Below are 12,797 nucleotides of genomic sequence, written 5' to 3'. Positions count from 1 at the left end.
CAACCCTGCGGCTTATTCAGTGATGCGGCCAATTTATGTAATTTTTCTAACGGCCGCTAGCGGCGATCGAGTGTTGCTTCCATTAACTGCCCTTTAAAAGCTATATTATTATTATTAAAGCTTTGAAAACTCTCTCGGTGTACCGTCTTTCTTTGTAAATATGTGTAACCCATGTATAATATGTATTTGCAACTGTATATTTTTGTGATGTATTTATTTGTATTTATTTTAGACACTTATTCTGTTTTGCACGGGTGAACGAAAAATGAGGGACGGAACAAACGCAGGGTGCCGAGTTTAAGTGGGGACCGCTAAAGGTGAGGGACAGACAAGGAAAGAAGAGGGGGTAAAAAGTTGGTTAAAGAAAATGGAGTTGCGTGAGTAAATGTGTTCATCTGATATATTTTTCCCACCCTTACCTTTGGAAATATACACTTTTTTCCTTGGATTACTTTCAACGGGACCCAGACTCTGCAGGTCTGCATCAAACCTTAAGTAGTCAAGTCAAGTCATTTTTATTTGTATAGCCCTTAATCACAATAAGTCTCTAAGGGCTTCACAGATTAGTACACTATGTTACAGAGACTATTTTTCAGCTGACAAGAAGAGTAGGTTATTATTCATATGCAATGGAGTAGAAGTGAGTTTTAAGTTTAGATTTAAACATTTCCACTGAGGTTGCAGATCGGATCTCAGGGGGAAGAGCATTCCACAGCACCGGTGCCCGGATGGAGAACGCTCTCGAACCAGCAGAACACTTCTACCGGTATCATTTTCCGTTCATTTTGCCGGCTGTGATTTTTGGACTGTGGACTTTAATGAAGGACATTTAGTTTCAATCGCGGGACTTGAAGTCGAGTTCGGGTTAATTTTCCGTACGTGTTTGTGTTACATGTTTAAATGTGGGCGCATGCGGCTTATATACAGGTGCGGCTTGTGTATATACAAAATCGGTTTTCCTCTTAAAATGTGGTGGGTGCGGCTTATAATCAGGTGCGCTCTATGGTCCGGAATTTACGGTTTAAACCTCAATAACACTAAATTTTGGGGACCCATAGATCTCTGTTGGGACCCATAGATTTTTGAGCATGCGATTCCCCGGGACTCATCACTTTTCAGAGGTAAAATGAACACTGCTGTTTGAGTTGATGGTGCAGAAGCAATCGACACTTGCACGTGCAAGTAAAAGGCAGGAAACCAGTAAAGCGAGAGGAAAGAAAGGCAATTCATCCACGTACTTCTTCGATATGCTTCCTGAGCGACTTTTCTCGCTCGTACTGCGTAACAAGTTGCTCGTTGTCCTCCTTGAGCAACTCGAGCTCCACCTCGCGTTCCTGGTTAACTGCGAACACCGAGTCCAAGTTCTCTAAGACGGCTACGACGAGCGGCATGAGCTCCTTCACCACGTCCTCGTCGTACTTGGCGATGAGACGCTCGAACTCTCGGTAGATGGAGCCGGCCAGTCCTGAAACTCGTTCCGAGATAACGCTAGAATCACAGGAGTCGTCCTGGTACAAAACCGCGTCGTCCAGCTCCATTTTTTTGGGGTCCTTCTTCTCGGGTTCGACGTCCGGGTTTGGCTGGAGCGCAGCGGGGCTGTTCGCTTGCTGACACTCGGGGGTTATAACATAGTGGGGTTTTATTTGCCGCTGGGAGGTAGGGGGAATCTTTTCGCTTACTTTAGTACTTCCCACAAACTTTGCTAGCCTCCCCGTCGTCGTCCTTGTTGTTTTTGTTGTTAGCAGCCGCGAAGAGACTTTACTTGGCTCCTGATTAGTTGCACTCGCCAACAGATGAGCTCCTGATGCTGCGTTCACTTGCAATCGGAAAGACTACAGTCGAGTCAACTTTCCCGAAACCGTTCATGGTGCACGGGGGTTGGGAGGATTACTTTAAACATGTAATCTGTTTGCGTTACTGATTACCTGTTGAAAAATGTAATCAGTAATCCCCATACCATATTACAGTGCTACCTCTGCTTACGATTTTAATTTAGTCTGGGAGTAGCTGAAACATTTGTAAGTAGAGACGCCTTTTGATTGAAAATAGGGTAATCCGTTCCAAGGCTCGGAAAAATATCTATTCATCCATTATCTGCACCGCTTATCCTCAGTAGGCTCACGGGGTGCTGGAGCCCATCCCAGCTATCTTCGGGCAGTGGGCAGAGGACACCCTGATCTGGTCGCAGGGCACACAGGGACAGACAATTCGCTCGCTCATTCACACTTAGGGACCAACTAACCGGAGTGCCTGGAGGAATACCCATGCATGCACGGGGAGAACATGCAAACTCCACACAGGAGGTTCGATCTCATGACCTCAGAACTGTGCCGCACACGCGCTAACCACTGCGCCGCTGTGCTGTCCTGGAAAAACATGTTTTCTAATAATTCATACATGAGCATCAGAACATGAAATAAATACGTATTAAAACATAAAACAAAGGCACATAATGTAAAAAATGGAAATAGTGAAAATATCAATTTCTTTTTTAATTGGCCTTTTTCTGTACTGGTCCTCAGCAGCGTTTTTTGCATCACATTTCCCCCCAAAACTGATCCAATGACGTCTGCTTTTGTGGGCTTTCGACAATTCGTCGCAAATACGCGAGGCGATATCATCATAATGAGCGATAGGCGGACCTGAATACACTTTTTCTGAGTGATTCCTTTCCACAAAATCTGAGACTTTATGTTATTTTGCCAACATGTCTTCACTCTGGGCTGATGGAATGTTGGCTGCATCCTCCCCCTTTGTCATCTCTGAACTCCTCCGGCACGGCGATGTGTGTTTTCATGACCAGAAAAATTCTCTTCCTCTTCTTTTCTCCTTGTCCACTTATCTGTCTGTCTTTCACGGGGTCCATGGTAAATGATATGGGGGTGCCATACAGTTAACTGTTTACAGAGCGGGAAGGGGACACGAAGAGCATGCTGGGATTCACGCGTACGCATCGGGGAACCCGGTACAACTCTGGGACCGGCGAATTGCAGCGTGTACTGTACTGTATTTTTGACTTTGTAGCAAGAGGCAATATTTTCTCGTTCACGTACTTTGTAACCTGAAACTTTTGTATATAGAAAGTACCTGTACTGCAGTAATGTAACTTGATTACATTTGATTACTTTTGGATTAATCCAACAGCAAACATGTTAATAAAAGACCCCAAAACATGAATACATTTTCTAAATTGTGTTTAAGATCAATGAACAATGTAACCATAAGAATAAAAATGGCGGAAAACAAGGTCAAGTAGTTGCTTGTAGTCCTAAAAAGTGCTTACATTTTAACCACGTAGTATAGTTTATTGAGCAGTGACGTCACCGGAAATGAGGTTTGTTCCCCTCCTGTGATTGGTCAATAGGCTTTTTTTTCATGGATTTTGTGACGGTGACTTTAAATATGCATATAAAAGATTACAATTATGTTTATTTTATTAATCTTTTCTTTTTGGATTTGTAAACATTTTAATTTATGTTTCCAGTGTTTTCGATGTGTTTTGACGAATAGCTTTTGTAAAAAAAAAAAAAAAAAACTTGTTTTGTTTATTCTTGTATTTTGATATGTATTTGGTGTTAAACTGAAAAGTCGATTTTTTAAATTGATTGTTGCATCACGGAGGGATTGCAGATGCTTGACGGTTTAAGTTACCCTTTTTACAATAGTTTCAAAGTTTAAACGAGTTAAAAGTTCACTGGCGAGTGAAAAGGGGTGCTATTCTAATTTAGTAGAACAATGGTTTAAAAAATATCAATTCGTTTTTTTGCATAAGATTACATGATTATTGAAAATATACTCATCAAATCTACTCAAAGGGACTCCCCCAAACTTTTTTTCTTGCATTTTTCTTTTTTTTTTCTCTTCTTATTTTATTTCTTTTTTCCTTTTCTTTTGTTCTTTTGTTTCTTTTCCCCTGGGTTTTTACTTCTTTTTATACTTTTTTCCTTTATGGTGTTTTCTTGTTTCTTTTTCCTAGCTTTATACTTCTTTTTTTTGCTTTTTCTCCTTTTCTTGTTTACTGCTTTTTCTTTTCTCACCTGTTTCTTTTTTTTTTCTTATATTTCAAGCTTTCTACTTCTTCTCTCTTTTCTTTTCTTTTCTTTTGTTGCTTTTCTCTCTTTCTCTCTCTCTCGCTTTATTTCCCCCCCTTTTCAACTATTTTGTGCATGATGTCACATAGTAATTGATAAGAAATGGATTAAGAAACAAAAACAATCCGGGGAGCCGAAAGAGCTGGCTTTTTTATTGAGCTGGGACGAAAGAGGAGCCCAAGGAACCCTATACCACCCCCACCCCGGTAACGCCCCTGTTGTTAAGAAAAAACTTTTTCTTTCACATAGCAGACAAGATATGCTCTGATTTAGTACAATTTAATAGCACATTTAGAAACAAATGTTATAAACACACAGCCGTTATTCACCTTCTACATTTCCAATAAACTCTAGTATGCATTATGTCCATATTCACGTTTGACATGTCTCACTGTGAGACTACATCAAAAGTACATTTGTGGACTCGGTTTTGTCTCGAAACTGGCAAAAACTTAGAATTAGGAGATGAGATAGCAAATTGTAAGTTTGAATGAAGAAAGTTTGATACTCAAGTTCGTAAAGCCAAAATGGTAGAATTCCCGAGAACGTGAACGCCTCACGGACAGGGGAAGGTTCATTGTTGTGACGTCAATCTAACGCGGGACGGGAGGATCGAGTCAGAATTGCAGTTAATCCCTGAACCTTTTGGAAACATTTCAGGGTTTGTGCATACACCCCACTGACTCACTTATATAAAAAGACTTTCTGAACTAACATTGACACACTTTTGTTTCCAAAACAATTACGTTCTGAAGGATTTTACACATTTTACTATAAAGGATTTTGTACGATCAAATGCAAATTACATTTAATGCAAAAGATATTCACTGGCTGGGCTGTGGGGCAGGTCAATGCAACCTAGTGGAGAATGATGCTTACAGGAACAGCGGGGAACTGGGACAAAGGGCTGATAAGATAATCAGCACTTCTCGACGCATGACGTAGAAGCGCTCGGGGATGTTTAGACCATTTCAGACATCAAGGCGAGGTGGTGGACCTGAGGTGGGGGCTTTCCTGGCACGCCCATGGGAGGAGTCGGCACACTAGCTTGGGGGAAAAAACCTGGGCGGAGTCGAGAAGTAGAGGATCGAGAAAGGCTTGACGGAGAATCGAGCGACACTAATTTGGCCATGTAGTTCACTTAGCCAAATTATTTGAGAAATTAAATCTGCCCCCGTGTGGTCTCTTGTTCATTTTTCCATCAAGAAACGAGCGTGCATTGTTAAGTGAATGTAGGTTGTGTTTGGTTAATGGAGTCAGATAACTAATTCAAACAATTTGGTATTTAAATTCCTAACAGTTCCTAAAGCGATTTAAGATAGGAGTCAGTAAAGGGATGCTAGTACATTCCACCTGTTTTTATTAGCATGATGTAATTCAATGCCATATATTTGGAAGGCGAATGCATCAGGTATTTCAAACCTCAATTTTGTGTTCACTTGCTGCTTATTTCGAAATGAAAAATGCACAAATCTGAAGTCTTTCTTTGCACCAGTAGTATACTGAACATCAGTTTGAGAAGTCCTGAGCGAAACCCAGAAAATGTTGCCTTTCTTCTGTCAAAGCAGACTGGTTTCACTGTAAAGCATAGGCACTGTTCAGCTTACCCTGACGTTTTAAGACAGGTAAACACCAATTACAATGAGCAACGTTTACACAATCAGAAAAAAACTCAATTGACAGGTTGATCATTCCAACCAGCGATGAAGACAACTGGTCAAGTTAGGCCGGGGCAGTGTCAAGCATTACACAAAAACATAGTTCTTCAACAGTACAGTGGCTACAAACCTGTCCAATATAGTACACAAAGCACATCTTAGGATCATGCCATGACGACACACAGTAGCAAAAAATAGCTTAAAATGATTACCGTAAAATCCGGACTATAAGCCGCTACTTTTTTCCCCAAACTTTCAACCCTGCGGCTTATTCAGTGATGCGGCCAATTTATGTAATTTTTCTGACGGCCGCCAGCGGCGCTTGAGTACAAAAGGTAAGATTTAGACTGCAACTTCTCATCTTGTGCACAAGTTAAATTAGCGTGGACATATCCTCATCATGCAAATAGCAAAAAGAAAGGCACATGACGCAACTTTCAAGCCAGCGAGCGTGATGCTAGCGTGCTCTTGTATAAGGGAGCGTGGGTCGATGTCAATGTAAGGTCTCTTTCCCATATTGTAGGAAAACGGCCTTGATGACGTCAGTTATAAGGAGGATGATAAGGACGGTTCACTGTGCCTATTACAATTACGGTATGTTTTTTTAACAGGGCTGGTTACTGTGGTGCGAGCGTGTTGCTAGTAGCGTTTTGCTACCCTTCACAGGCACGGTTTGGGATGAAAGTTATAATATTATTATTAAAGCTTTGAAAACTCTCTCGGTGTACCGTCTTTCTTGGTGAATATGTGTAACCATGTAGAATATGTATTTGCAACTATATATTTTTGTAATGTATTTATTTTAGAAACTTATTCTGATATGTTTTGTACCAAATGAGAAAGAAGGGGCGGGGCAAACGCGGGCTGGCGGGAAGTGGAGTAAAGGTGAGACGTGTTTGTGGACGCGGCCGACAATAGTGGATATATATTTTTCCCACCCTTACCTTTGGAAATATACACTTTTTTCCTTGGATTACTTTCAACGGGCACCCGGACTCTGCAGGTCTGCATTAAATTTTAAGTACCGGTATCATTTTCCGTTCCATTTGCCGGCTGTGTTTTTTGGACTTTATCGGGTATGGGCTAATTTCGTGTTTGAATCGCCTTTTTTCAATGTGGGCGCATGCGGCTAAAATACAGGTGCGGCTTGTGTGTGGACAAAATCGGTTTTCCCCCCGAAATGTGGTGGGTGCGGCTTATAATCAGGTGCGCTCTATAGTCCGGAATTTACGGTAAAAGTGCAAACAAAAGAAAATGTGCCTCACTTAAAAAAAAAAAAAAAAAACAATCTTGAGGGTAAAAGTGCAATGAAATAAAGTTTATAGTACACAAGTGGAGAAATCCAACTACCTTATTTACATACAAAATCGGAATTTTGTTTGGCGGTCGATAAAGGCGACGAGTGCCATACATTCAAACAAAATTGTGCTGGTCGTGGCTTGAAGACGAAGGACAAAGCGAGTAGGACTTGTCAGCGCTCAGGCTTTGGAGCGCCCGCAGCACGGCATCTGGCATGTGATCCGACAGCATCCTGGGGCTGATCAGAATGCTCTTGAATGACATTTCGTTCGACCACTCGGCCTGGTAGCGCACCTGTGACATGCAAGATCTGGGAGAAGAGGGAAATGAATGACCCTTCCTCGTGTGGTGCTTATTGGGGGTGGAATACAAATCTCTGAAGACAAACCTGCGTGTGGGTCCGTCTTCTACAATATGCAGAACCCGTCCGGGCAGGAAGAGAGGCATGTGTGGCACGGTGTGGACGGGTGAGTCGTCGGACGCCAGGCTCTGATAGGACGACGATTGGCGGATCAGAAGCGATTCTTGGCCCAGCAGGGGCTGACTCAACTGCTCCTCCCTCCGGTTCTCCATTTCTGAGGGAAAGTCATCCGGGTCCCCGCCGAACAGTTCGTACCAGCATCCCTGCAAAAGGATGCGGTACTGACGCACACGTACACAGTTCAAAATTAGGACCCAATTGTAACAACTGATTATACTTGAATGGAATCTTACTTTGGGTTTATTGCAATTTGACACTATCTTGAGTATTTTCCGTTTCAGATCCTCCATATTGGGAATGCTCAATCTGTGAAAGGGATGGAAAATGTGATCGGTGTTTAATCATTGTCTCTGCATGTCAGAGCAGGACAGTGCTAACTATAGCCTGCATTACACATGAGTCTATTAAAACACAACAGCACATTTGATTTGGATATTTAGGGAAAAGTACAACACATGAGGCTATTTTGAAGCACATACCGTGGAACTAGGTCTTTGCCCAGTATGACAGAAACCACAAAGTCCTTGGAGTAATCAGATAAGGCTTTGCTGTAAGTAAAAAAAAATACAGAGCAATTATTAGTTACCCGCATCATCAATTGTCATATTTCCATGCGTTTTGGGTAGATAATTGACCCTTTTGTTACTTGAATTTATTCACTTGAAATATATAGAGCAATTAACTGTTATAAATATATATAATCTCTCAAGTGCACTGTAATTACATAAAAATGACAGATATAATGATATTTCCCGTTTTTCCTCTAAAGGTGGGGTGCGTTATTTGAAAACTTAAGCTTGCAGTCATGACTTTATGCCAGGAGATGGCAGCAGAGTAATACAAAAAACGTCTTTTTTCCATCTGATTGGTTGTTTGTCTCGCCCTGAACAGGCCTGATAAAAGTTTAATAAAAGCATATATGCGCAATGGAAAATGAAACATAAGAGCTATTTGAACTATGTTTGGCATTGATAACACATCCTGAATAGATTATTGAACTTTCAACTTTTAAGGACAGCTCAAGCTACGCACCCCACATTTAGGGACCTTAAAAAACATGAATAATTGTTTTGATTAGGTGCCTTAACCAGAGTGTTATTAAAAATGATAAATCGAATACTGGCCTAGGAAAGAACACAAACAACAAAAAGCTACAGATTCCATGCTGTTGATATGAGATGCAGGGACGCAATTTGGACACACTTGGCAAGATTTTGACAAAGGAAATAACTTTGGGGCTCAATGGCAATCAAGCAAAGTGTGGTATACAGACGCTCCCCTACTTACGACCATTCGACTTAGGTAAAACGGTAGATACGAAAAAAAATTTCGGGATGTCAAAAAATATCCGGACATTGCTCTAAGTAAGATTTTGTATTGTGTGCACCTTTTTCAGAGTACAGGAAATTACTGTAGTGCTTCTTTCCACTGCCATCGGCGTGTGGCGCTGTGAGAGCTCACCCAGCATCCACCCCAAAGAAGAAATCCAGCCTCCTCTTCCTAGTTCGTGTGTAAACATTCTATACTCTATCTCCAGTGCGCGAAGAACTTTGACATTTTTAATGTTTAATATCTTGTGCATCCATTCAATATAATTGGTGTAAAGTGTAAAGAAGAGGCAAGTTGTTTCTTTTGAAAGGAAAGTGGAATAAGAAAGCTTGATGTGCTTGAGAAAATGGTCGGAATGCTTTCTTTCGGCCACTTTTAACCACAAAGGAGGAAGTCACCGAACTCTTGAAGCGCATCTTCCAAAAGTAAGTTAAACTCATCTTTATGAATCTTTTTAGAGCATATTATTTTATGAAATGATGATTTTTTTCTTAATACAAAACAATTCAGGTTACTTATACAACCCCTACACATACTTATATAAACCTTAAACATACAAAATAAAGCACTGAAGCAACCTATGAACAAATTAGACTTAAGAACGGTCATCTCGTTCGTAAGTAGGGCAGCGTTTGTATGAATTTAGTCAGCCAAAAGACACTAGAAAACAAAGAAGCGACCTCATTTCGATTTTATCTTCTTTTGTCAAGCTGACCTCAATGACCCAAAGCTACTCGATACTTTCACCATTAAGCACTTTAATGTTGGGTGCCTTTGTTACCTGAGGAGTCCCCCTGGTGGAGAAAAAGCGTAGCATTTGAGGGTGGGGAAGGAGTTGCGCAATAGGACAGCAAGCATCGCGGCTGCGCCAGCGCCCAGGCTGTGGCCAGTAATTACCAGTTTGTACTCCTGAGAAAAGAAAGAAACCAGGCACGAAAGTAAAGTCAGTTTGGGACAGACACTCAGAAAGTTTTGTATTTACGTAAGTAGTTGATTATCAGGAAAGCGGGATATATTTTTTACACGGCACTCCACTTACTGGGGCAATGGAGAAGGCTTGGTTGAGGATTCCATCGTTGACCAGCTTCCTGTAAATGTAACCTGCAGCCTGGCTGATACCCTGCAAGAATGATGCATTTCAAGCTGTGCAACTAATACCTGGTATAGAAAAGGAAAAAGTTTGCTTTATTTAAAACATGCCTTATGAGCGTAGCAGGCGCCGGCCACACCGGCGATGGGCACGTTTTCACATTCGGCGGAAAGGTCTGTCAACACATCCTTTGGGGAAGACAAAGGAACATTCAAAATGGTGTGATGACAAATCTAAATATGAAATGTGACAAATACATTTACGCTGTCAAATTTAAACTTTTACAGGGATTTGTAAGTCAAGACACAAAGAAGACATCAAGTGGAGATTTTCTGCTTTCTGATCCTTCAAAATAATCACCCAAGATCAGATATGCTGGTTAAAAGAGCTTCTTAAAAAGTACTTGGTTGATGAAAGTGAAAAACATATCACCTTGAGTGACAATGTCCCTCTGACTGCCACAAGAATGGACTCTCGCTTATGATCCAGGGCCACAAAAAAGGGAATTTCATAGATCTGCAGCACCGTATTTATGAATAAAAAGATGATGTCTTGTTAGCTTTGAATAAATAAGCAGTTATTAAAGTCATCTTTACCTGGTTGTGGAAGCTGACGTGAATAAAATCTCTGTATTGCAACCCGGTGCGTTGCAAGATGGAAGAAAAATGACAGCCGAGGTGGTCTCCCCCAACCACGTCGTACTCTGCAGCACGACTTCGACAACTGACACAAAACAAATACTTTCTCAATACCAAATAGTATGGCAGAGACTTTTAACAGAAGCCAAAATCTTACCAGTCTCCGCTAAGTTTGCAGGGCCCAGTGAGAAGGTTAGAGTAAATGTACAAAGGCCAGCCGTATGCCGCCGCCGCAAAGTGCATACAGTGGACAGCTTTCTCCAACTCGTCATCCAGATCTTCTTCCTTTCAATTTTCAGCAATATTGTATAAACAGATTCTTAGTATTGGCACATGGAACATGATATTTAAGAGGTTTTTACAATGGGAGAGGATGGACTATGATCGATGCTGATGTCTGGATCTCGGCTTCTCTCCAATTTGTCCTGTTCCTGATGCAGCAGAGCCAAACCTGCTGCGATGTCACTAGGAACCAAGTCCGTGTCCTAAAACGCACCCCGCAGTTAAACACAGGTTTACTCAAACGCATCGAAGATATGTGAGCCCTACGGAGAAAAATCCGCTGACGAGCTGCGAGATGCTGGAGAACGCAGCCCTGTTGCTTTCGTCCTGCGGCAGGCAGCAGCACAGGAGCCGCAGCCGACTCTCCCACACCTTAACGGCGAGCGAGCGCGCCGTGGAAAGGAACTGAGTCCTCCCGCCGCTCTCCAAATGTCGCACTCCCAGGGGCTCCATGGTGGCGGCGGAAGGCCGAGGGTCACCCAGTGGGTCAAAGACGAATATGACACCCAGAATTGTGAAGATCAGGATGATCCAACTGCAAGCAGAGTCAACTGGTCAAACATGATTTGATGATGCGCATGAATGTGGAAGACTAGAGATCCAACCTGGCAACCACCGCTGCGATGACCGAACCCACGGTTGCCGGGTCGCAACCTTTGCTGTCATCGGACACCCACACAGCCCCCAGGCAGGCCCACACCAGCTCAGGAAGATAAAGAAGAGCTCGCAGGTACACCAGCGTAGGCATGGAGCGTCTTGATCCGGGATTGGTAATAGTACCTAAAGACAACATTGCAAGTAACAGAAGCAAAGGTCAGGTCGTCTCATTTAGATTTGTGTATTTTAATCAGACTATTAGGAAACACACAGCAGAACTCGCTTATCTCTTGATACGAGTTTTACCTTGAGCACTGACGTATACGATTGCAAATAGTGAAAGGATGATGAGTGCCAGCACAGTTATGAGTCCGATCAGGTAGATGTGAAGAACGCCTTTGCCATTACAATCAAAATTCCCCTTGTGATAAGAGTACAGGATGATAGTGCCAATCCACCTATATGAAAACAAAGCGGGGCGTAATCATCAGACACAGAAATACGTGCAACAAAGAGTCACACGAACGACTCTACAACACGATAGATCATTTGAATCCGTATTTAGACTCGTACATACCAAAGCGTGCGGATGAATAATTCGAACGCCCCGGGGAAAACTAGATCATCACTGGCGATTCCCCAGCGTCGACCGAAAACCACCATTCCAGGCATTTTGGAATCAAATTAAAGACACGTCGACTAGGAGAGTTATATTAAAAGAAATTATTCTGAACGATCGTTCAGGACCGTTCATGACTCCACTTCCTGATGGCGAATCAGTGTTTCCACATAGTAGCTTCTCCTACGTTGCAACACAAACTCCATCAGATTCCTCCTTTTGTACGCCAATTTACGCTAAAAGGCTGCGATCGTGTTTGTTTACCAGCGTGGTAATGATCAACACGACCTGCTATTCTTACCATCAACTTACATTAAATAATGTCATTAAGCTGATTAAAGGGAGTCAATCAAGTTGTTTGTCTTGCGTGACAAGCTTCTTATCCTCCAATGTTAGCTACAAGATACTAAAAATAAACTCTTAAGATGACGACGTCGGTAGAAAAAACATTATTAGTTTTGACGTTTTTAAAAAGTAATCCTGCGTAGAACAGCCAACAAAAATGTTTACGGAAATTAAAGACATGGGAAAAAAGGGTGTTGTTTTCTTTAGTCTTTGTCCGTCGTCATTTAGAACCCCCCACACAACAGGGAATCATATGTTAGTTCCGGTTCTGAATATATAGGTATCCCTTAGCAACACATAGCATAATAATCATTGTGCATGTCCAGGTATCCTAACATATCGAATTATGAAATAACAGGACATGAAAT

At 41.9% G+C, this 12,797-nt stretch overlaps 2 protein-coding genes across 3 annotated transcripts in view; both read right to left on the bottom strand.

Annotated features, from left to right (window-relative positions):
* The window catches only part of spag9b (sperm associated antigen 9b), a 43,195-nt gene extending 41,387 nt beyond the window's left edge, over positions 1–1,808 (bottom strand). Inside the window, exon 1 of the mRNA XM_088324289.1 lies at positions 1,239–1,808. Within this exon, the coding sequence (XP_088180415.1) occupies positions 1,239–1,538 (300 nt within the window). The 5' untranslated portion in view covers positions 1,539–1,808. The remainder of the gene's footprint in view (positions 1–1,238) is intronic.
* Positions 1,809–6,199: 4,391 nt separating this feature from the next.
* On the bottom strand, positions 6,200–12,660 carry daglb (diacylglycerol lipase, beta). Of its 2 annotated transcripts, XM_088323860.1 has the most exons (16): positions 12,397–12,660; positions 12,043–12,267; positions 11,772–11,923; positions 11,474–11,648; positions 11,136–11,403; positions 10,949–11,071; positions 10,744–10,871; positions 10,545–10,671; positions 10,381–10,464; positions 10,059–10,136; positions 9,898–9,978; positions 9,640–9,767; positions 8,009–8,077; positions 7,763–7,835; positions 7,437–7,690; positions 6,200–7,358 (listed from the first exon to the last, which is right to left on the bottom strand). In XM_088323860.1, the coding sequence occupies exons 2-16, from the start codon at positions 12,135–12,137 to the stop codon at positions 7,163–7,165; spliced, it is 2,031 nt and encodes a 676-aa protein (XP_088179986.1). In that variant the 5' UTR covers positions 12,138–12,267; positions 12,397–12,660; the 3' UTR covers positions 6,200–7,162. The 2 variants fall into 2 exon arrangements, with proteins under 2 accessions (XP_088179986.1, XP_088179985.1); XM_088323859.1 differs by having other exon boundaries at positions 12,043–12,660.
* Positions 12,661–12,797: the final 137 nt, after the last annotated feature.

Source organism: Urocampus carinirostris, chromosome 19 (genome assembly GCF_059441175.1).
Source record: "Urocampus carinirostris isolate Australia breed hairy pipefish chromosome 19, RoL_Ucar_1.0, whole genome shotgun sequence".
NCBI lineage: Eukaryota > Metazoa > Chordata > Actinopteri > Syngnathiformes > Syngnathidae > Urocampus > Urocampus carinirostris.
The sequence above is the reverse complement of the archived record's forward strand: the minus strand, read 5'-3'. Positions and strand labels throughout refer to the sequence as shown.